Genomic DNA, 19,805 nt, shown 5'->3' on the forward strand with positions numbered 1-19,805 from the left:
GGCGCTTGGGGATGGGGGCTGGCTAGCCTCCTTGAGGGGATGCCTGGGGTCGCGGCCCCCGCTACCCCCATCCGAGCCCGCGGCGCTCCGAGCCCAACACCGAGGGTCCCGGCCCCATGTCTTCACTCTAGGGTCACCCTCCGGCTCGGTGCTCTGTGGCGGCGTGTGCTGAGTCATTTACTGCCCTTAACCCGGTAGCTGGCCCATGTCGAACCTGTTATGTTGGAAATGCTTGTTGGGCCCTGTTATGTAAGGGCCGGCGCGAAGACACGGTGGGAAAGGGGGCTGAGCCGATGAATGGCAACTCAGTGTGCAGAGCGTGATGAAAGAGGGGCTTCCGTCGAGTGGGGAACCCAGGACCTCCTTGAGCTGGCTCTCTTTGGAGTTTGAACATTATTGTCTAGGGATGGAGGGGCGTCCCTGAGTGTGTAGGAAGATACCTGTGGTGGCCAGTTGTTGAGGGCCTGATGTGGAAGGTCCCGCAGAACTGAGTTGACACAGCAGGCCCAGTGAGGAGAGAGTAAGCAGGATTTGCACGTGAGGTGTGTGGAGGTGCTGAATGGGTGGTCCACGACTTGTATTACAGGCTTTGTCCTTCGGAGCCAGCGGGCTCTGCAAGAGGTGGACTCTGTGCCCTCAGCTGCCTCAGCGGCACTTGCCTGCCCCCGCCTGGGGCGACCAGGCCTGACACAGTGGCTCACACCCTCATCTCACCCTTAGGTCCTGGAGGACACGTGCCGTCGGCAGGACTTCAACCCCAACGAGTACGACCTGAAGTGAGTTTGCTCTGGCCAGGCCACCGGCTCCAAATCCATAATCCACCTTTCACCCAGGGCCCTGCTGGGGCTTCAGCCCACGTGGGTTTATTCTCTCACTCCCTGGAGGCCAGAAGCCTCTGATGATGGGGTTGGTGGGGCTGCATCCCCTCCAGAGATCTGGGCGAGTACCCTGTCTTACCTCTTTCAGCTTTGGGGGACTCCAGGTGTTCCTGGGCTTGTGGTTGCTTCCCTCTTGTCTCTGCCTCCCTGATCCTTGTGTGTTTGTGTCTCTCCTCTTCTGTCTCTTATCAGGGCACTTGTCTCTGAATTTAGGGCCTAGCAGATAACCCAGGATGACCTCATCTCGAGATTCTTAATTTCATCTGCAAAGGCCCTGTCTCCAAATAAGTTTACATTCATGAGTTCTGGGGGTTTGGCTATGGATATATCTTTTTAGGGGCCATCATTCCAACCACGGCAGAGAGCTCTGGGCCTTTGGTTGTGTAAGTTCCTGGTGGGGCTCTGAGGGCAAGAAGAGGTGATCATGGAGAAATGGGAAGAAACCTGTAAACTGCAAGTAGCTTCTGGTGGCCTCAGGCCCTGGAGCTGTGTGCACCAGTCTTTGTGTGCAGGCATTTTTCCAAAGAGAGGGGTTTCACCAGATTCTGGAATCTAGGGCAGTGAAAGAGTCAAAACCCCACACGAGTGGGTGTGGGTTTCTGTCGCATATGGGGAGCTTCCTACCTTAGCAGCATATTCTTCGCAGTATGGCTGTCCTCACATCAGGGGTAGACAGGAGCCCGAGGTGTGGGAGACTGCTCTGCTAGACCTGGCTCGCGCTGCCTCTCACGTGGGGCTCTATAGAAAAGGTCTGAGCAGGCATGCCTCCGTGTCATCCCAGATCCCTGCCTCCTGCCCAGCCACGGAGAATCCCAGGGCCTGTACTGGGCCTTCCCCTGGCATCCTGTCACAGAGATATGTACTCTTTCTTTGCTCTCCCTGAACCTGCCTGAGATTTCCATGTGGTGCCTGGTTGGACTCTTACAACATGTATTGATTTTTCTCTTGTCTTCTTTGTATCCACTGGCTGTGTAATTTGTTTAAAAACCGCTGCTCCTGCCAAGGAAGGGAGCTTCTTGCCCACGTGCGTGTGTGTACTTCATGAGGCCCCTTCCCCTCATCTCTAGGGCTCCGAGCGCCTCCCTTCTCGAGTTTTCCGTAGCTCTGCTGTCCTGTCTTGCACTTAACGTTGAAGTTGTTGTGTGGCAATTTCTAAAGTGTTGAAGATGGGTATCAAAGTTCTTCTTTCCTAGGTGTTCCAGACGCCCTTTGCATGTTCAGAAAACCATTGTTTCCAAAGACATCTTGGTATTCATACTGCTGGGTGACCACTTCTTGTGTATTCAAATCTCATGTTCTCTTGCCAGTGCTGTAGTTCTCCCTCTCCTCCTAAACTGTCATTAAAAATGGAGCTCACGGTCTGACTTCTGAGAGGCATAAATAAGTTCTCTTATTCACTCTTCTGGTGAATCATTCTGGCCCCTGTCTGTGTCATAAAATCACGGCCACACGGCAGTACTGTTTTCTGTTACGGGCAAGAGCTTTCCTCACTCCCAAGTGATCTGTAGGGTTAACAGTGGTGGTTCTCCTTTCCATAGCATTTGTGGGAGCAGAGAGGGTCAGGAGGAGTGGGCCCAGGGTCAGGCAGGCTCCACGGCCACCTGACTAACACCTTCCCGGCCCTCACCCAGGTGAGACAGTGTCAAGGCCTCCAAGTCCCAAGCCCCTTTCTGTCCCTCCTCTTGTCAGGTGTGGGTATCTGACTCTCTTTCAGTCCACAAACGAGATGTGATCTGAGCTGGATATCAGGAGCTGTACAGTGTGGTCCTAGCACTGCCTTTGGGTGGCCTGGGCTCCCTGTAGGTACTTTACATCTGGGTTTCCTGTTTGTGAAGCAGGCTGATCACAACCCTGGCCATGCTTCCCAGGAGAGCTGGCTGCCAGTGGAGACCAGCAGGTGTCTCGGAGGTCGCTGGATTCTCTACCTGTCCTCTTGGCCGTGGGTATTTCCCTCCTGACTCACCAGTTCACTTTGCTCCCACCAGTTCCATCCAGGAACCATCCGTCTTTGGATCCAGGAGCTCTGTACATGAGGGTCAGAGGAGGCTGTGGGCCTACGCGGGCCTCTTCCTCATCTGTTGGAAGCTCTAAGTTGCCAGGTCCCCAGCTCTAAGACATGCAGGACGTGGACAGAGAGACAGTGCCGCTCCAGGGTTGGAAGACCTGGCTTTGTGAGCCAGGAATGGTAGTCTCAGCCCTTTATCGCCATATTCCAGCCACTGTGAGGGCCTAGCTCTCCATGGGGATTTTAGGTCAGGTCATTCCATTTGTGATTCTCTAAAACCTTTGCCTCTGTCACTGGTCTTTGGGGTTGTGGCCCTGCTTCCAAGGATAGCAGGAAGCAGGGGAGACGGGAGCAGGTCATTTTGGCCGGTGGCCTGCAGTACAGGCGAGTGGCCGCAGTGGCTGGAGTGCTGCAGCTCCGGGCAGTAGCAACAGGGCTTTGTTCCATTAGAACTTTTCTGTGCAGAGCAAGGTGCATGCCTTTCAGTCGTGCCCACGTGTGCTTTCATCTTCTGAGTTTGTAGTTGGACTGATCGCTGCTCCATGGTCTGAGGGAGCAGGCGCTTGCTTTGCCCCAGGGGTGACCTGTCTGTGTTCTCACTGTTCTTGCTCGAACTGTATCAGTGCTCAGTCTCTTTCCTTCAGAAGACCCGCTACTGGAGTCAGGGACCCACCCTGTCTTTGCAGGCTCTCAGGCCATCCCTCAGTTCTTGCAGCTTTGCTGCCCGGGACTGTGGAAGTGCTGGCCAGACATGGGCGTCTGCTCGTACCCTGCTCTTGGCAGTGCTGGGCTGTGTTCAGGTCAGGGGGCAGCCTGAGGCTTTGATCTGTTTTGCAGGTTTCAGAGGAATGTGCTTGACCTCTCTGTCCAGTGGCGATTCGCCAACCTGCCCAATAACGCCAAGTTGGAGATGGTGCCCATCTCCCGGAGCCGCGAGGGGCCCGAGAACATGGTAGGTAGCTCTCGGCGGCCGCACCTCCCAGCTCTTCCTTTCAGACTGCTGGGAATGAGCAGATGGGTGGGCTGTGGGGCTGTGCACGCGAGGCACTCGTCCCATCCTCAGTCAGGTGACAGCCACTTTTCTATTCCCCAAACTGATGATTGAAAATTAGACTTTTCATTATTTGTGCTGAAGTGTTTTGGGGTGGGGGCGGTTACTTGTGCTGTGTCCATGTCGGCATGCTGGCAGCATTCACCACAGAATGTCGCCAAGAATCTTAGAGCCGGCAGGACTCTCTGTGTGGCATCCAGTGCAGCCTCAGCTCTGGGATGAGGACAGGGTAAGGCGCAGGCTTCCTCTGACTGGGCGCAGCGAGAGCACAGCCCGAGTCTTCCGACCGCAGCTCACTGCTTTCTACCAAATCCGCAGCTTTTGCTTCCTAGGGATTTAGCAAATGGTAGTGGATTACTACGGACAGACGAGAATCATGATGATAGCTACCCTCTTGTGCTCAGGCAGGTCCTTTAAGAACGAAAGTACAAATCCTCCCAACACTGCAGGGAAGCAGTTTTCATCCCGGGTGAAAGACAAGGCTAGGGCCTCAGCGGTGTGAGTTCTCAGTCTAGAGCCCACCGGGAGTCAGGCGCCTGGGGCTGAGCCTGATAGATCTCTTTTTCCATTACAGTTGTGGTTCTCAGCCTTTGATGTGGAAGGAACACTGACTTCCCTAGGGGATTCCTTGGGCATGGCTGGAGACCCCCTCAGGCTTTCCCACAGACGGGTTTCTCTTTTGTCTTTTATTGGGATTTAATGTAAATAATGGCAACCCACTCCAGTACTTTCGCTTGGAGAGTCCCTTGGAAGAGGAGCCTGGTGGGTTACAGTCCATGGGGTCGCAGATGGGACCTGACTGAGCGACTGACACACGCAATGTAAATAAGCGTGCCCTGGAGAAGCCCCTTGGCCAGAAGGGCAGGAGTAGCCGGACCTAGAGAGTCACTGCCCGGTGACAATGGGCGGAGCAAGGTCCCTCACCTGGGGACGTTGAGCTTTAGTGTGTCTGTCACTTGACTGAGGGACCAGAGTATTTATCCCCCTTGTGGGTTATAGTAGACTTGTGTCTCTATTTTGGGAGATAATTGTTAAAAGCATCTCATAAAACAGTGTGCTCACTTATTTAAAAAAAATTCAGCGAACACAGTACCCTCCGCCTGTACCCTGAGGACCAGACCTGGGCGGGGTGCAGCCAGGACAGCGCTCCTCTTCCTGACCTGGCTCCGACGTCTCACCCTCAGGTGCGCATTGCTCTGCAGTTAGACGATGGCTCTAGGTTGCAAGACACTTTCTGCTCAGGCCAGTCGCTCTGGGAGCTTCTCTGCCACTTTGCCCAGATCAGGTAAGTGCTGATGAGCAGGTTCTCGGCCATGCCTTTCTCCGCCATGGGGATGTTGCCGTGGTCACTGGGGTTGATCCGGAGCCGCAAGCCGGAGCTGTGCTTCGGCCTCCACCAGCCGCTGCTGGTGCCGCCTTCGGGCTACACCAGTAGCTCATCTGTCTTTATTGGGTGTCCTGGTGTGATGGCTGGGCCTCGCCCTTCTGGAAGAGCTTGTGGGGGACCCAAGATACCCCCTCCAGTCTGGTGAACATTGAATAGAGAAGTAGGGTGCTGACAAACGCTGCAGCTATAAAACTCCCTTGTCATGAGAATGGGCTGTATTCAGAGAAAATACTGTAATGACGGTTGCCATGGGTCAGTTTCTATCTGGTGATTAATGGTTTAAACTGTTTCTGAAAGTGTCAAAATGGTAGTCTTTTAAGTTCTGATTTTTCTTTATGGGATGGAAGTCTTTGTCCGCTTTTAAAGGTCTCCAGCTACAGAATGGAAGGGACCGTGGAAGGATATAGTGGTTGCTGTGTGGCTTTGGGCAAGTTGTTTGCCCTCTCTGGGCCTCCCAAGGGTGATATGATGTTATGAGTTGATGTTTCTCAAGTGCCGAGAACTAGGTTTGTGTCTGTGGAAGAGGGGACTCTGGATGGGGTCCTCACGGTGACAGGTTGGGGAGGGTGAAAAGGGGAGGTGGTGGGGGGGCCACTTCAGGCACTGAAGGAGATGAGGTCCTAGATCCCTGCAGACTCCACACTGCTGATGCGGAAGGTGGTTCCCTGGGTAGGGTGGGGCTCCGCCCGCACTGTCCCGAGAATGGGGATAGATGAGCGTGAGAATTCTGGAGGTCCTAGTGTTGGGGGCACGGGTGGCTCCTCAGATCACCACCTGGTTACTGATAGCCAGCTGTACTGTGGCCAGAGCCCCAGTGTAATTGGGAGCTCAAAGCCAAGGTGCCCAGACGTTTGAGTGAGCCTGACATGACAGTCCAGTGTAAATAGGAAGGGACAGCAGCTGTCAGGACAGGCAAGAGCATTTGTTCCTTTTCTTGGAGGATGGAGAGGCTGTTGGAACTGGGGAGCTGGCTGCCATTAAAAAGGAGGGTTCAGAAACAAGAACTCTCAGAAGCAGATCAGGAAGCTGCAGTAGAAGGTGCTGGGGTCAGCCATAGCTGTGGATCAGATGGCAAGATCCCAGACACACATGCCAGTGTGCTGCATGTCTGGGAGTGCTGCTGGACTAGGGGTCTGCCATTCTGCTGAGGCACCTGAGGGTTAGCTGGTCTGGCTGATCTGTGGCCTGCCCGAGCGCATTCTTCCCGTGGTAGCAGATGCCTGAGGGCACGTGGGGCCACAGAGGCGTGGGAGCAGACCTTGGACCTGGGGTGCAGAATCGCTGCCCTGCCTCCTCCTTGGAGGAGCCAGAGAGCCAGCGGCCAGACACGAGCACGAGGCCAGAGGATGGGGAGTCTGGACAGGCCAGTCTGCCAGCTCCCGCTGCCTCAACTCTAGAAAGAAAACAGAGCACAGGAGGAAGCTGGTGGGAAGCGGTCCTAGAACCAAAGGGTATGCGTTTCCGAGTGACAGGCTGGCTGTGCCTGGCCGTGGGGCCCCATCTGGTGGCATCACTGTGACTCGTCAGGAGCTGGGGATACAGGGATGGTTCTGCACCCTTGGGGTGGCGGGCTCGAGCTTGGGCTCTCCGTGGTAGTACCAGGATGGTGGCCGCGCAGTGCCTTCAGAACACTGTAGGAAATGCATTTGTTCTAGAATTCTCTGTTTTGCTAGATAGTTCTGGGGATGAGGATGAAACAGAGCCATTTTTAGACACACAAGGTCACACACGCACCACATGCACTCTCTGAGCAAGCTGCCGACTGCTCCGCCCTGAGATCTGCTCTGGAGGCAGAATTGCTGGACCTGTAGATGGCACTTGCCGAGGCTTTGTCTCCAGAAGCGCAGATCTGGGCCTTTGCTTGGAAGCTGGCATTAGCTAACTGTGAAGCAGGGTTCAGATGTGGGAGGGTGGGTGGCGGCTTTGGCGCCAAAACCATGGCCAGATGCCCAGTGAATTGGTGCAGTCAGGCTGGGGCCACAAGAGGGCCCTGCTGCCGGAGTAGGGGGCGGCCGCCTGACAGGTCCAATGTGGTGAGGGAGCTCCAGCTGGCTCATAGCAGCTCCCTCACTGGCTGGGTGGGTGGGAGGCTCTGGGAATTCCAAGTCTCCATGTGCCCAAGAGTGGGACAAGCAGGAAGTTAGTTTTTCTCACTTGATGCTTTTGGGAAGTGGTAAGCGTCCCTGAGCGACTGGCGCCGTGCATGGCCAGGAGCTGCGGGTGTGAGCTCGGCATCCCGGGTCCACTGTGGGTCGGGCGGTGGGTCCTCTGCTTGGGGATCACGGTGGACAGTGGCCCGGCCCTGATGCCAGCATCTGGAGCAACAGACTGTCCACTGGATGTGCCATGTGGGCCACACGTGCGGGACAAGGAGGTAATTCAGAATTTTCTGGTAGCCACATCAAAGAAAAGTAAAAACAGGGGCAATTAATTTTAGGAATATAATTAACTTGACTCAGTATATCCAAAATATTATTCTCTGAACATGTAATCAACAGGAAAAAGGAGATATTTTACATTCTTTGTTGGTAGGAGGTCTTTGAAATTCGGCGTGTCTCACACTTGGAGCTGGCCTCCCTCTGGGCCGGCTGCCCTGTGTGTGCTCAGCACCCGTGTGGACTGGTAGCTCTTACGGACGGCACTGGCTCCATGTGGGCTGGCCCATCCCCCTCTCTACTTCCCATGCGTCTGTTGCAGGGAGGCTCCAGGCATGCCATGGAGGCTCGATTCTCCCCTGAAGCCGTTGCCCCTGGGCACCTGGCCTGATTTCATGGCTGAGCCTGCTGGTCCATCTCAGCCATGTTCACCCTGTGGATAGTAAGAGCAGGGATTTAGGGGTCCTTGGGAAAGACAGGCCGTCTGCCTGTTCTCTTGGGGTTGTATGGTCCCCAAAGCACTGCGGGCTGCAGAGAAGCGCTGCCTGTGAGGTTAGGGACCAGCCGTGGTCACGCAGAGCCCAGACCCAGGGCCTTGTGGGCAGTTAACACAAGGCATAGATGCTGGACTCTGCATTCCGTGGTCTCAGGCGGGCCTCCCTCCCCGCCCCCAGCCTTGTTTGGAAGGGCCAGAGGCCACTTTGCTCTTGAAACTTCCCGTTCTGTCTTCTCAGGGGGAGGAATCCCTGTGATTTGGCCAGTCCTCGTCCTTCTTGCTCCATCTGGCGCTAACCTCATCTCTTTATGGGCTGGGTTGCTGAGTGTGGTGGGTGTGAGTCACCTGGCCCCTCAGGACGTAGCCTCACCCACCCTTGGGCCTTCTGGTGGCCTCAGGGGCCCCTCTGAGCCTGCAGGCATGGCTCTGTTAGTTTGGGTTGATTTCTGTCAGTTTTGGTTCTTCTTGTCCAGGAGTGTTGTGGTGCCAGGCTTGTGTCAGAGGCACCTGAGTTTGTACCAGCCCCGCTTGGTCAGGCCCAAACAGGTGACAAAAACAGAAGGGGCTCCAGATAAACTGCCTTGCCCCCCGTTCACAGCATCACTTCCCTGGGAGCCCTGCCGGGAGCCCACGTCTGTAGGGTGGCGCACTCTGTGGTGGGTGAAGGACAGCAGGGCCTTGGCCGACCCCCTGGCCCAGCCCCAGGAGCAGGTGTGCTGGCCTTAGTGAAGCAAGATCCTCCCCAACACCCCCCATTGGGCCAGTGGCCCTGCCTGGGCTGGGGGAGCTGAGGGCAGTTCCAGGGGCACAGGGGTCCCCGGGAGGGCCCTGCCAAGTTCCCTCTGAGAATGAGGATCTTCAGCGAGGCCTGTGGCAGGGAGTGCCGGTTTCGGCTCGCCAATGAACTGGAACCTCCTGATCCGCTGTCCTCGGCTGGACACGAGAAGTCTGCTAATTGGCCAGGAGAGTCTGGAAGCGATTGCAGCTGCCACTCCCCTCAGCGTGTTTTGGGGCCTCCTCTCCGATCCCACATGCGGGAACCCGATCCCTCTGGAGGAGCCGACATCAAAGCCGGGCTGCTGTTTGATGTCCAGAGGCCTCTGAGGACAGCAGGCAGGCCGGCCGGCCGGCCTTCCCGGGTGCTGCGTGCTCTTGTCCCTGTCTGTGATTTGCGGTTCCTGGGCTGCCCTCAGGTGCCGCGGGCGAGGATTTTGGAGGGAGGACGTGTGGCCGGAGCCCCCAGGAGCAGAGCGGGCTCCGCTGTCTTGCGATGGGCAGTCAGCCAGCTTTCTGAGCCCGGGCAGCTGCCGTCTCTGTTGCCGTTGAAAGGAGCAGGACCCCCATGTCTCCCCCTCCTTCTTCCTTTCTGGGCCTGGGATCTTGTTTGCTGGAGTATCTTCCCTCGCTCCTCTGTTTTGGCATCTGGATGAAGAGCTTGTGGGCCTGGCAAGGGCTGACTCTCTGGCACTTTGGGGTCTTGTGTTTTCTTGAGGCCTGGCCCTGTAAAACGCGAAAGCAGACAAGAGAGATGGGAGAAAACATGCTGAAGCCGCCCAGAGGACATGGGTCCTCTGTCCCGGGTCTGGGGTGGCCCAGGCAGTGTTCCAGTGTCCATACGTTTACCAGCTCAGCACCTGTGTAATCCCGTCCCAGCCACTTCTGTGTTTGAGCCCTGGGGCCCGGCTGGGGCTGAGCTGCATGGCCTAAGGGGGCTTCAGGTCTCCTGCCTGCTGCACATCACCCTTCCTGGAGGAGAGGGACAGGCCTGGGGCACTGCTGGGGTCTGGGATGGGCCTTTATTTGGGGGCTAGTTCTATGGTTATGTGTTAGGAAAGGCAGAGATGAAGAAATGAACTTGAGTTGGTTGTCACAGGCCTGCCACCAGCAATTTAACCATCCAAAGCCAGGGCTTGGCCACTGTGTGCTTAAAACCTCGATGGCCGTCGAGGTACAGGCCGGTGCAAGTGGTGTGGACTGTCCTGAGAGTGTGTGCCCGACTGTGCACCTACATGCCCTCCACCCTCCAGCGTGCCCAGCTATGCTTCCCTAGGGCCCTCCCCTCCCATCTCGGGGTCTGCTTTACAGGGGAGGGGCATTGGTGGCCGGGCCTGTTGTCCGCCTCCCTGTTAGTCCCGGGGTTGCTCTACTGTCTCCTTGGAGTCCGTGTGATAGATCCGTGCCAAGTGATTCTGGTGTTTCTGGTGGCAGCAACCCGCTCAGGGGACAGGTTCAGATAAAAGCTCAGATCACAGTCCCCCAGGACTTGTCATCACCGACCGTGGGGACAGTTGCCAGAGACGTGAGGCACATCTGAGAGGTGACTGGTGCTGCCTGGCCCCTGTTCCGTGTCCTCTGTTTGCTCTGAGCCCCGAGGCCAGGGGTGGGTGGGAGACCGCCAGGCTGATGGCCAGCTGTGGGGTGGCCAGGGTGGGCGGGTCCCCATGGCGCTGGCCAGGGTGCCGTCCTGAGGGCAGCAGTGTCCCTGGGCAGGGGCCGCCTTTGATGCTTTCTTCACTCTCCTCACAGGGAGTGTCTGGAGCGGCCGTGTGAGGCCAGCCCGGTCTGCGTGTACATGAGGGATGAGGTAGGTGAGCTGCGGACCCGCCCACCTGGCCTGCACCCCGCCGCCCACTCCTAGCTGCCACACAGGCCCAGCCCCACTTTCCAATCTGGAAAATTCACTCCCTCAGACCTGCTTTCAAAGCAGCAACGGGCAGACTTGGGCCCTGAAAGCATGATGTGTTTCATGGAAAAAAGGCAGGACGCCGGCTCCGCTGGAACCGACCGCGGGCCGCCCGGGCTGCTCCCAAACCTCCCTCAGAGCCCTGTTTGTTTTCTCAGCTTCTCTCAAAGCCCAAGAGTCACAAAAGTGGTTTCATTTTAATAAATATTTGCTTTGCTCCATGTTTTGATCTTTTTCAAAACTGAGTGTGGCGTGGTGCAGGCTTGGCCTGGCACCGAGGCCCTGCCTGTCCCCGCCCGCCCGTGACGGGGGACCCTCCTGGCGCTCAGTGCCCTGGCTCACAGGGGCTTTTTGTTTCAACCCTGGCCAAGTGCCCTTTCCTGGCCCAGGGTGGCCACTGTCCCCGAGGGGCCCCTGGTATGGATGGGCCACACCCAACTATTTTTCCCAGCTTGAGGTTCCTGACCCAGGGCTCAGCAGGGTGAGGGTTCCAGGGCTATGAGTGGGAGGGACCTGAGGGGAGACATCTTCTCCTGCAGGAGAGAGACCACTGGGCCTTGGGCACCTGGGCCCAGATCGAGGCCATCGTGGTCAGTCCCGGCCCTCAGGGGGTTCATCAGCTGGCCAGATGTGGCTAACCCAGGCCTGAGCCCTGCCCACCCAGACCTCGGATGGGGTGGGGTTGGGGAGACAGACATGGATGAGCAGACAAATGCTCAGGTGTAGATTGGGGTGCAGGGGCTGGACCCAGGCCTTCTGGGTGCTGGGGCTGGCAGGGTGACCCCACAGTGCTGTGACATAGTGCCCAGGCTCAGGGAGGCAGCATGTGGCGGGCTCAGCGGATGGGGAGCTGCATCAGCACGGGGTCAGCAGGATGTCCTGTCCCCCTCACAGGTGACCGGCAGAGCCGCCTTGCAGAGCACCACGCTGCAGTCGCTGGGCCTTACTGGGGGCAGTGCGATCATCAGGTGGGGCGTGTTTTTGAGTGTGGTTTAGAAAACGGGGGTCTCACAGGAAAGGCATCAGGAAACATGGGGATGCCCAGACCCTTGCCGGTGGCTTCTCCTGCCCACAGCCTGGGGGCTGGGCACCCTAGGGTGCAGCGTCAGGTGGGGGGATCTGCCCTTGGCAGGGTTGGCATGGTGACCCCATGCACATTCCTTGCCCTGGGAGGTGAGGTGGGTTGGGAAGGGCTGTGGGGTGCTTTTGGGGCACTGGGTTCAGTTTGGTAGTCATCAGAGGCTAGGGGGCGGCACCATGAGACCCAGGGCTCCACGTGTGGAGTTTCACTTGCTTTCTGGGCCTCTCCACTCAGGTTTTCCATGAAGCGATGTGACCCTGCCAGCAAACAGGAGCCTGGGGCCTCCTGGAGCAAAAGCCCAGGAAGCCCGACCCCCTCCATGTCGGCTGACCAGGCAGCCAGCAGCCCTCTGCTCCCGCTGAATTCGGCGGGGCTCAGCCAGGGCGATGTGAGCCGTCAGGATGAGGCAGTGAGCCCGGGTGCCAGCCACGTGGATGGCCTAGGCCCGAAACCAGCAGATGCTCAGGCGAAGCAGATCTCGAAGGAGCCCCCACCTGCCCCTTTTGTTCCTTTCTCTGGTGGGGGACAGCGACTGGGGGGCTCCTCCGGGTCTGCCAGGCCTCTGATGTCATCTTCAGCCAAACTGCCAAAGTCCTTCTCCAGCCCTGCAGGCCCCTCCAAGCCGAAGAAGTCGAGGCCTGGCCAAGAGCCCCAGCCAGAGCCGGAGCCGGTAAGGGGTGAGCTGGGCTGGGCACTGGAGTCTTTTTTCCTGACAGCACCTGACCTCGTGGCTGGTCAGCCTAGGGTACAGCAGGGTCACTTGGGTACGTTTTCATCTTCTCAGGGAAGTGATGTTTTGGCTTTGTTTTGCTTGAAATTAACTTTCTTGAGGCACCACTTCAGATGTACTGTAGATGGGTTTTGACAAACCTGTGTGTCCCCGTGGCCATGTCACAGTCAACAGAGCCATCCTTTCTAGAGCCTCAGAGCTGGTACCTCGCCTTCTGCTGGGCTGGTGGGTTTGACCGGCACTGATGTGAAGGTGGTTTGGCCTTGATTGTGCCATGCCACCTTTACTCCTGAGCCAGGCGTTCCCCAGCTCACCCGTTGTGTCCCATTGCTGGCCAGAAGAGGGTGAAGTTGCTCACTCTTCACAAATGTTGTGGCCTTGTGGTCGGGCCTTGGACATCTCTTCTGGACATTTGTGGAAAGTTCCTGGTGGCCACCTGAGCCGCGGCTGGGAGGAAGGTGCATGGCCCTCTCTGAGCTCGGATGGAAGGGCGCAGGCTCTGGGTTGCCTCTGTGACGCCATTTTCCTGTCTGATCAACTCTGTTGAGGTATTGGGTTGGCCCAAAAGCTCATTCAGGTTTTTCTGTAAGATACTATGGAAAAACCAGAACGAACTTTTTGGTCAACCCAGTACAGCTTACTGCATAGACACCTGCCATCAGGGCAGCGTGGGGCTTTTGTAGATGTTGAGGCTGTCTGTGGGCACCTTTGAGCTATCGTGAGTCTCACACCCTCCCCTGCAGTGAGGCCCGCTCCCATCTTTTGCTCTGACCATACACAGACATGCACAGTGGCCGGAACCCTGCATCTTGGATCATGCTGAGCAAGGGGACCCCCAGGTGGCCAGCACCTCTGCAGAAGTGAGGCATGTGGCCAGTGTCTGCCTCCCCGCTGTCTGATGGTGCCAGCCCCCAAGGCCATCTCTGGTCTTCTGTAGGTCAGGCCAGCCCTGCCCTGGTCAGTTGCAGTCTTGGCAGAGCTCCTAAGAGGGAGGACAGGCATGACTTCTGTTGGATCAGGTGCTTGAGCTGGGTGCCGATGCAGGACTTTCCCCTCGGAGTGCCTCTGGGACTTTGTCCAGGAGGGCTTTCATGAGTCACAGGGCAAAGCCCCCATGGGCTTGTATCCCTCTTTGTGACTGTTCCCTCAGCAGTGCTCACAGACCCTGTTTTCAGGAATGGCATGTTGTAGATTTCTCAGTGTCTTGGGTTCCTGGGCACCAAGGAATGTCTTGCCCTGGGACTGTCTTGGGCACCCTGCCTCCTGGGCTTGGCCCCTAAGGAGGCTCTGTGCATTCATCCAGAGTCCAGCTTAGGCCTCTGGCTTGTGGCTGGAGAGGGTCTTTCCTAATGGAGACCTTATGGTGGCGCCAGCCTGGGTTGGCAGCCTGGGCGGCAGATGCTCACCTCTGGAGCCCTTGAGGTTGCACAGGTGCCTGTGGGCATTGTCTGAGACACTGCTGCACCTTCGGAGTGGGGCCCCCAGGTTCTCCACCCTCCTCTCCCCTTCCTTCCAGCCAGAGTGACTCCATGTGCCCACTCTCCACTCAGGATCCACTTGAGGTTTTATGTGATGAGAAGGATGCCGCTGCCAGAAGAAACTGCTCTTTACAAATCACCTTGCAGGTGATGGAGAGCCATTGCAGGATTCCCTGCCTGGACTGGGAGCTTCTGGAGTGAGGGTGGTGAGGCTCCACCTGGGTGGTGGGATGCTCACCTGCTTTCCTGGTTCCAGCAGTTTCTCAGTGTCACTTGGAGTCTGCAAATAATGTCAGTTTTATCTTTTTCTTTGGGTTCTTCTTTCATTTTTTTTTTTTTGCTTGTTGTATAGCAGTGATTGGGTTTCTGGTGTCTGTTGAATAGCAAATTTAGTGAGCATTCTTATCTTGACCTTGATCTTACAGGGAGTAATCTTAGTTTATCTGTGAAGGATGCTGAAGACAGTGAAAAGTCTCTTTATCAAATCAAGGGTTTTTATTTCTAATTCTCTGAGAATTTTTCTTTATCGTCAGTGTGGTTATTTTATAAACTGCTTTTCCTGAATTGAGGTAACTCCACACCTTATGTCTCCTTGAGTTCATTTGCATGCTGTGGTTTTGGGTAGATTTCTCTGCTCAAGCCATCCTTGCACTCCAGGGCACAGTTTCAGTGATGTGTTTAGCTGGGCTGTTAATTGCAGTTGCACTGATGTGTTAGTGCTGGAGCCTGCCTGCACCCTGTCTCTTCTAGAGCCCCCTTCCTGGCTTTCTGGCCCCCAAACTCAGGGACCCCTCCCCCAAAGGGCAGGCCTGAAGGGAGTTAGATCCCTGGGCCTGGTTCACCCCAACCACAAGGCTCTGCACTCAACCACTGATTCTGGGCCCAGGTGATGAGACTGAGGGCTTCGTACTACTATTTAATGCAGCCCAAACATCAGTGTAGAAGCCAGTGGGGTCCCTGAAAGGGACTCTTGCTCCAGGTCACACACCGGAGGAGAGTGGAAAAGTAGGGGCACCTGTGCCTGTGTGTTGTGGGAACGTGGGGCAGCTTGGCCATGAAACAGAGCCTGAGTCCCTGCAGAGGAACAGGCATCGGAGGTCTCCTCCTGCTGAACGGATGGTGGTGGGAGGGGCTGTTGGAGGTGGGGTGGGGACTGAGCCAGTCCCAAGCCCCATGAATGGCCATCCTGGGGAGTTAGTGATGGTACCCTGGCCTTTCAGGGACCCCACTGGTTTCTACACTAATGTTTGGGCTGCATTAAATGGTAGTATGAAGTCCCCAGTCTCATCACCTGGGCCCAGAATCAGTGGTTGAATGCAGAGCCTTGTGGTTGGGGTGAACCAGGGCTGGGGTCCTGACTCCCTTCAGGCCTGCCCTTTGGGGGAGGGGTCCCTGAGTTTGGGGGCCAGAAAGCTAGAACTGGGGCTGGCTGTCTCCTCCTCCCAACCTAAAGCCTGTGGCTCTCTGCATCTTTTGGGAACCCGCTGACACCCATGTCTGTGTGGGGAGTGGCTTGGGCTGGTGCCGGCCTGGTAGTGGTTGCTGTCAGGCGCAGGTTCCCAGTGCATCCCCGAGTGCTGACCCCAGGGGCCCCAGGAAGGAGGGGTCCTGGGGAGGGTCCGCCTGGCCGCCAGCAGTGCGTGTCTTTGATCTGGGAGCCCCAGCAGCTGGTTGATTGTGGAGCATCCCCCGCCCGCCCGCCTGCCTCGCGCCTCCTGTCACACTGACAGCCGCGCACCCGGAGGCCTGGCTGGCCACATGGTGTCTGCTTTGTGTCCCCTCGAGTCCTGGGGGAGGGGAGAAGGGAACAAAACAGAACTTTTGGGGGAACTTCAAAGGTACATTTTAGTAATCAAGAAGAGTTTCCAAGTTTCCCATTAATGTTTTGCCTGTGTGTGGTTTTGGATTTGAATGAAGAGTCAGAAGAGACAGGATGAAATACAGGCAGGTCCTCGGCTGAGGCCCAGGATGGTTTACAGACCCGGGCGGCTCCTGCCTTTGATGTCAGAACATTAATTATTAGAAGGTAGTTTTACTGGCCGTCAGAACCGGGTGCGGGGAGAGGTTGGGGCTGCCCGGCGGCCCCTGGCCTGTCCTTTGAAGTCCTTCCGCTGGCCCAGGAGGCTGCCCCGCAGCTCTTTGTGCTGCTGGGCCGTGCTCCCAGCAGGCATCCCCCCACGCAGCTGGCACAGGGGTTCGTGATCAAAGGCCCCGACCCCCTAGGCAGGGCTGGCTGGCCGCCGTCTCCCTGCCTGCCCCCCACCCTCTGGGGGGTGGTCTCTTCCCTTGGAGACGTGGCCCCGTGGACTTGCTCCGCACCTCACACCCACACCTTGGGGCAGGCATCAGCTTCATCTCTGGCTGTCCCCGGTTACTGGAAGGTTTAGAACACACCGGACTGGGGGGACCCTGGCCAGGACCTGGGGGCTGGGGTGGACTGGGAGCAGCGCCTCTTGCTGGCTTGCCGCCCTCCTTCTCTTGGTCTGGGGTGTCTGTCCATGACAGCCCCCCAAGAGCACAGCTCACTGTCCCCTGTGTGTGAACCCAGGGTGGGTATGAGCTGTCCCTGACCTGCTGGTGACTGGATACCCGCGGGCGCCAGCCTTGGCCTTAATTGGGATGTCCTCTGAGGGTTTTTGGCAGATAGGTCAGCCGCTTAGAAGGCCCCAGCTGAGTCTCAAGGCGGTTTCTGAAGCCTGGTGACCGGCAGGTGCCCTCCAGCTGTCCCTGTGCTCTGTCAGCCATGACTGGACTCAGGGGAGAGACAGATGCCCAGCCTGCGGAGCCATGATGGAGAACAGGCGGGCAGGGCACCCCGGCCACTGGCACATCTTTTGGTACCCAGAGCCGCCCCCAGGGCCAGGAGGCCCGGTTTGCGGGCCCCCATCCTGATTGGGCCCCGGGGCTCCCTGTGTGGGATTGCGCCTGGCCCTGGTCCGCTGTGTGCGTTCACTCCCAGGCCTGCTGGCCTGGAACACGCGTCTTCCCCTGTGGATGAGGAGAGCCACCCCACGCCCCGCGTCTGCTCATTTCAGTCCTTGGGGGTTTGTGCACTGTGTGCACAGAGATGCTGGCTTCAAACTGCCCGTGTCGCTGTTGCAGCCCAGCGTTTCTCTTTTAAGATCCGCTCTGGTTTTTCCTGCTCGGAAGGCAGGCAGAGTCAGGTGTGGACCTCGGCCCCGGGCTGGGGCAGACCTGGCTTCTGCCTGTGTCATGACAGGCCCGGCGGGTGCGGGGCTCAGGTTGAGTGTGACCTCGCCGGTCAGGCCTGGCCTCGCGTTGGCTCGGCGCACGCTCCGGAGGGCGGCCGGCTCAGAGTGACGGAGGCTTGGCCCACGTCCCTCCCGCGTAGTGATTCATTTCAGCTCCAAGCCTCAAGGGGAAACGCTTCACATTCCCTGTTACCAAAAAGCATTGTCAGAGGACAGTCTGGGCAAGAAGGAGGCGGGAGGGACACAAGAGCCCTCACAGGGAAGCTGGAAAATCTGGGGTTGAGGTCACCTCCAAATAGTTTCTGCATTTTTTCTCCCTGTGTCATCACGTCCTGGAAAATTACCGTCAAGAAAATGAAACCTCAGCGGGCAGTGAGGCCGCTTCTGACACGAAGGGACCCTCGTGTGCCCAAGTGGGTCCTCAGCCACTTGTGCGGCGGCCACTGGAGCATGTCCACCAGCTGTCGGGGGATGCCATGGGCCCAGATCTTGGCCCGGTGCCCTGTCCCCTCCAGGCCCAGCCCCTGGCTGTGCCTGTGACCTCGCTGACCTGGAGTGCTGCTGACAGTGGGCGGTGCCCTCACTTCCTCCCCTCGGGTCTCCCTCGAAGGGCCTGTCCCCTGGTGGTGGCGGTTCTTTCTAAAGGTGCTGGTGGCCGTCTACAGCTGGTGGCTGGTTCCCAAGTCCCCATGACCAAGTGGCCCAGGTGTCAGTCCACTGTCTGTCCAGCCTCAGGCCATTGCTCGGGGCCTCCTCTGAACATCAGCCGCAGAGGGTGCTCCTGTCATCCCACCTCCGGAGGGTCTCGTCCCTCCCCAGGTGCCGTCTGTCCCCCTTGCCAGTTTCATCCAGTTCGCAGACACCCTGACTCATCCACTCTTCGCATCTACTTTCCTCCTTTCTGGTTTTCTGGGTGCTGTCTTGTCTGTAATAACTTTGGTGGAGGCTGCGACAAGGGAATCTTTGCCAGGGTCGCGTGTTTGCAGGAAATGAGGGACCCCAGCGGGGTGTTTCACCAGCAGGGTTGGGTCCCTTAAGGCCCTACCCTTGGAGCCTGCAGACACCCGCTGTGCCTCCCCTCAGGACAGTGCCTGTTTGCTCGTCTGCCACGGGCAGTCGTATAGACCCCCCACCTCGCAACTCCGTGGACTCAGGCCCCGGGCCCTGGCTGCTGCCTCATCATTCTGTTCATCTTCTCGCTGACAGATGCCCACAGCGTGGAGGCCATCAGGGGAGAGACCGGCTCCTCTGGCATTCCGGGGGTTAAGGGGTGGGGGAGTCAGAGCCAGTCGCTGCCCTGAATACTGACAGCCTTCAGGAGCTGGACTCTGAGCCAGTGATGGAAAACTTGAAGTTTTGCCAGGATGACCCAGGCCTGGTGACATTGTGTTCTTGGTGGAGACGCATCCTCCAAGCAGCTCCCGCAGGCTCTTGAAGAGTAGACCTGGAGTTCTGGGCTGTGAAGACAAGCTGTCAGGTGTGCTGAGGAGGTTCCAAGCCTGCCACCCCACAGCGGGGGTTTCATCTTGGAGCCCCATCCCAGAATCGGGGGCTCTGGCCCTCGACCAGCACACAGGAACCCAGTCTCCGTGGTGAGGGCGCCAAGGCCCCTGACAGTGGCCATTGTGGACCTTTCTTTTTCCTCCCCTGATGGTGTCTCATCCTAGACTTCTAGTCTCTATCCAAAAACATCTCCATAAATCCATCTAGGATGAGAGCTGTGTGCGTAATAACTGCCCATGACCAAGGAGCGGCGGGTGAAGGAACAGCAAATGAGGGCCAGATTGCCGGCAGAGCATCCGAAGTGAGCGGGGCCAAGGCTTGGCCTCCCCTGGTGCCGTGTCTGCTGCACTTCCTCCCACGTGGAGCTGTCAGGCCCTCTTCCCTTTCCTGGTATCTCTCCTCTTTGCAGTGGAAATAGCTCCACTGCACAGGCTGTGTGGAGGTGTTTGAGGCCCCCTGGCTTCTCCCTTGGTCACTTGGTAGGACGGGGTGATGCGTCCTCCCACCCAGCCATGGAAATCCACCTTCTCGTGGGACAGGGCCCTCCTGGGGCTGGATCAAGGCAGCAGCTCTGGGACTTGGGTGGTCTGGGCTCTGATGGGCGGCATCAGACCCCTGGCTCCTCTTCCCAGGAGCAGGGAGTTTCCCCAAGGTGCAGACGACGCGGGCGAGTCAGAGTCATCTCGAGGTGGCTCTCCCTGGCCCTCTGGCTCCCACGTGGGACCCTGGCTCCAGGCTGCTGTTGGACAGACAGACGGGCTTCTGGAGCAGAGCTGAGGCATGTGTGGGAAGAGGGGCATGAATTGAGGGTAGATCCAACACAGAGAGATTTCTGTCAGTTTACGGTCTGACTGAAGGTCAGTGGCCCCTGAGCAGCATGAAGCCAAAGGCTGATGTCGCCCACGTCCTTGTTCAGGAAGTTGTGG

General features: G+C 57.6%; 1 protein-coding gene across 1 annotated transcript in view; it reads left to right on the forward strand.

Moving 5' to 3' along the window:
- Nucleotides 1-19,805, forward strand: part of ASPSCR1 (alveolar soft part sarcoma chromosome region, candidate 1) — a 28,734-nt gene that overhangs the window by 962 nt on the left and 7,967 nt on the right. The window contains exons 2-8 of the mRNA XM_010856539.1: nt 132-194; nt 721-776; nt 3,721-3,835; nt 5,119-5,219; nt 10,719-10,776; nt 11,770-11,843; nt 12,191-12,626. Of these exons, the coding sequence (XP_010854841.1) occupies nt 132-194; nt 721-776; nt 3,721-3,835; nt 5,119-5,219; nt 10,719-10,776; nt 11,770-11,843; nt 12,191-12,626 (903 nt within the window). The remainder of the gene's footprint in view (nt 1-131; nt 195-720; nt 777-3,720; nt 3,836-5,118; nt 5,220-10,718; nt 10,777-11,769; nt 11,844-12,190; nt 12,627-19,805) is intronic.

This window comes from Bison bison, unplaced genomic scaffold, assembly GCF_000754665.1.
Source record: "Bison bison bison isolate TAMUID 2011002044 unplaced genomic scaffold, Bison_UMD1.0 scf7180017864371, whole genome shotgun sequence".
Taxonomy (NCBI): Eukaryota; Metazoa; Chordata; class Mammalia; order Artiodactyla; family Bovidae; genus Bison; species Bison bison.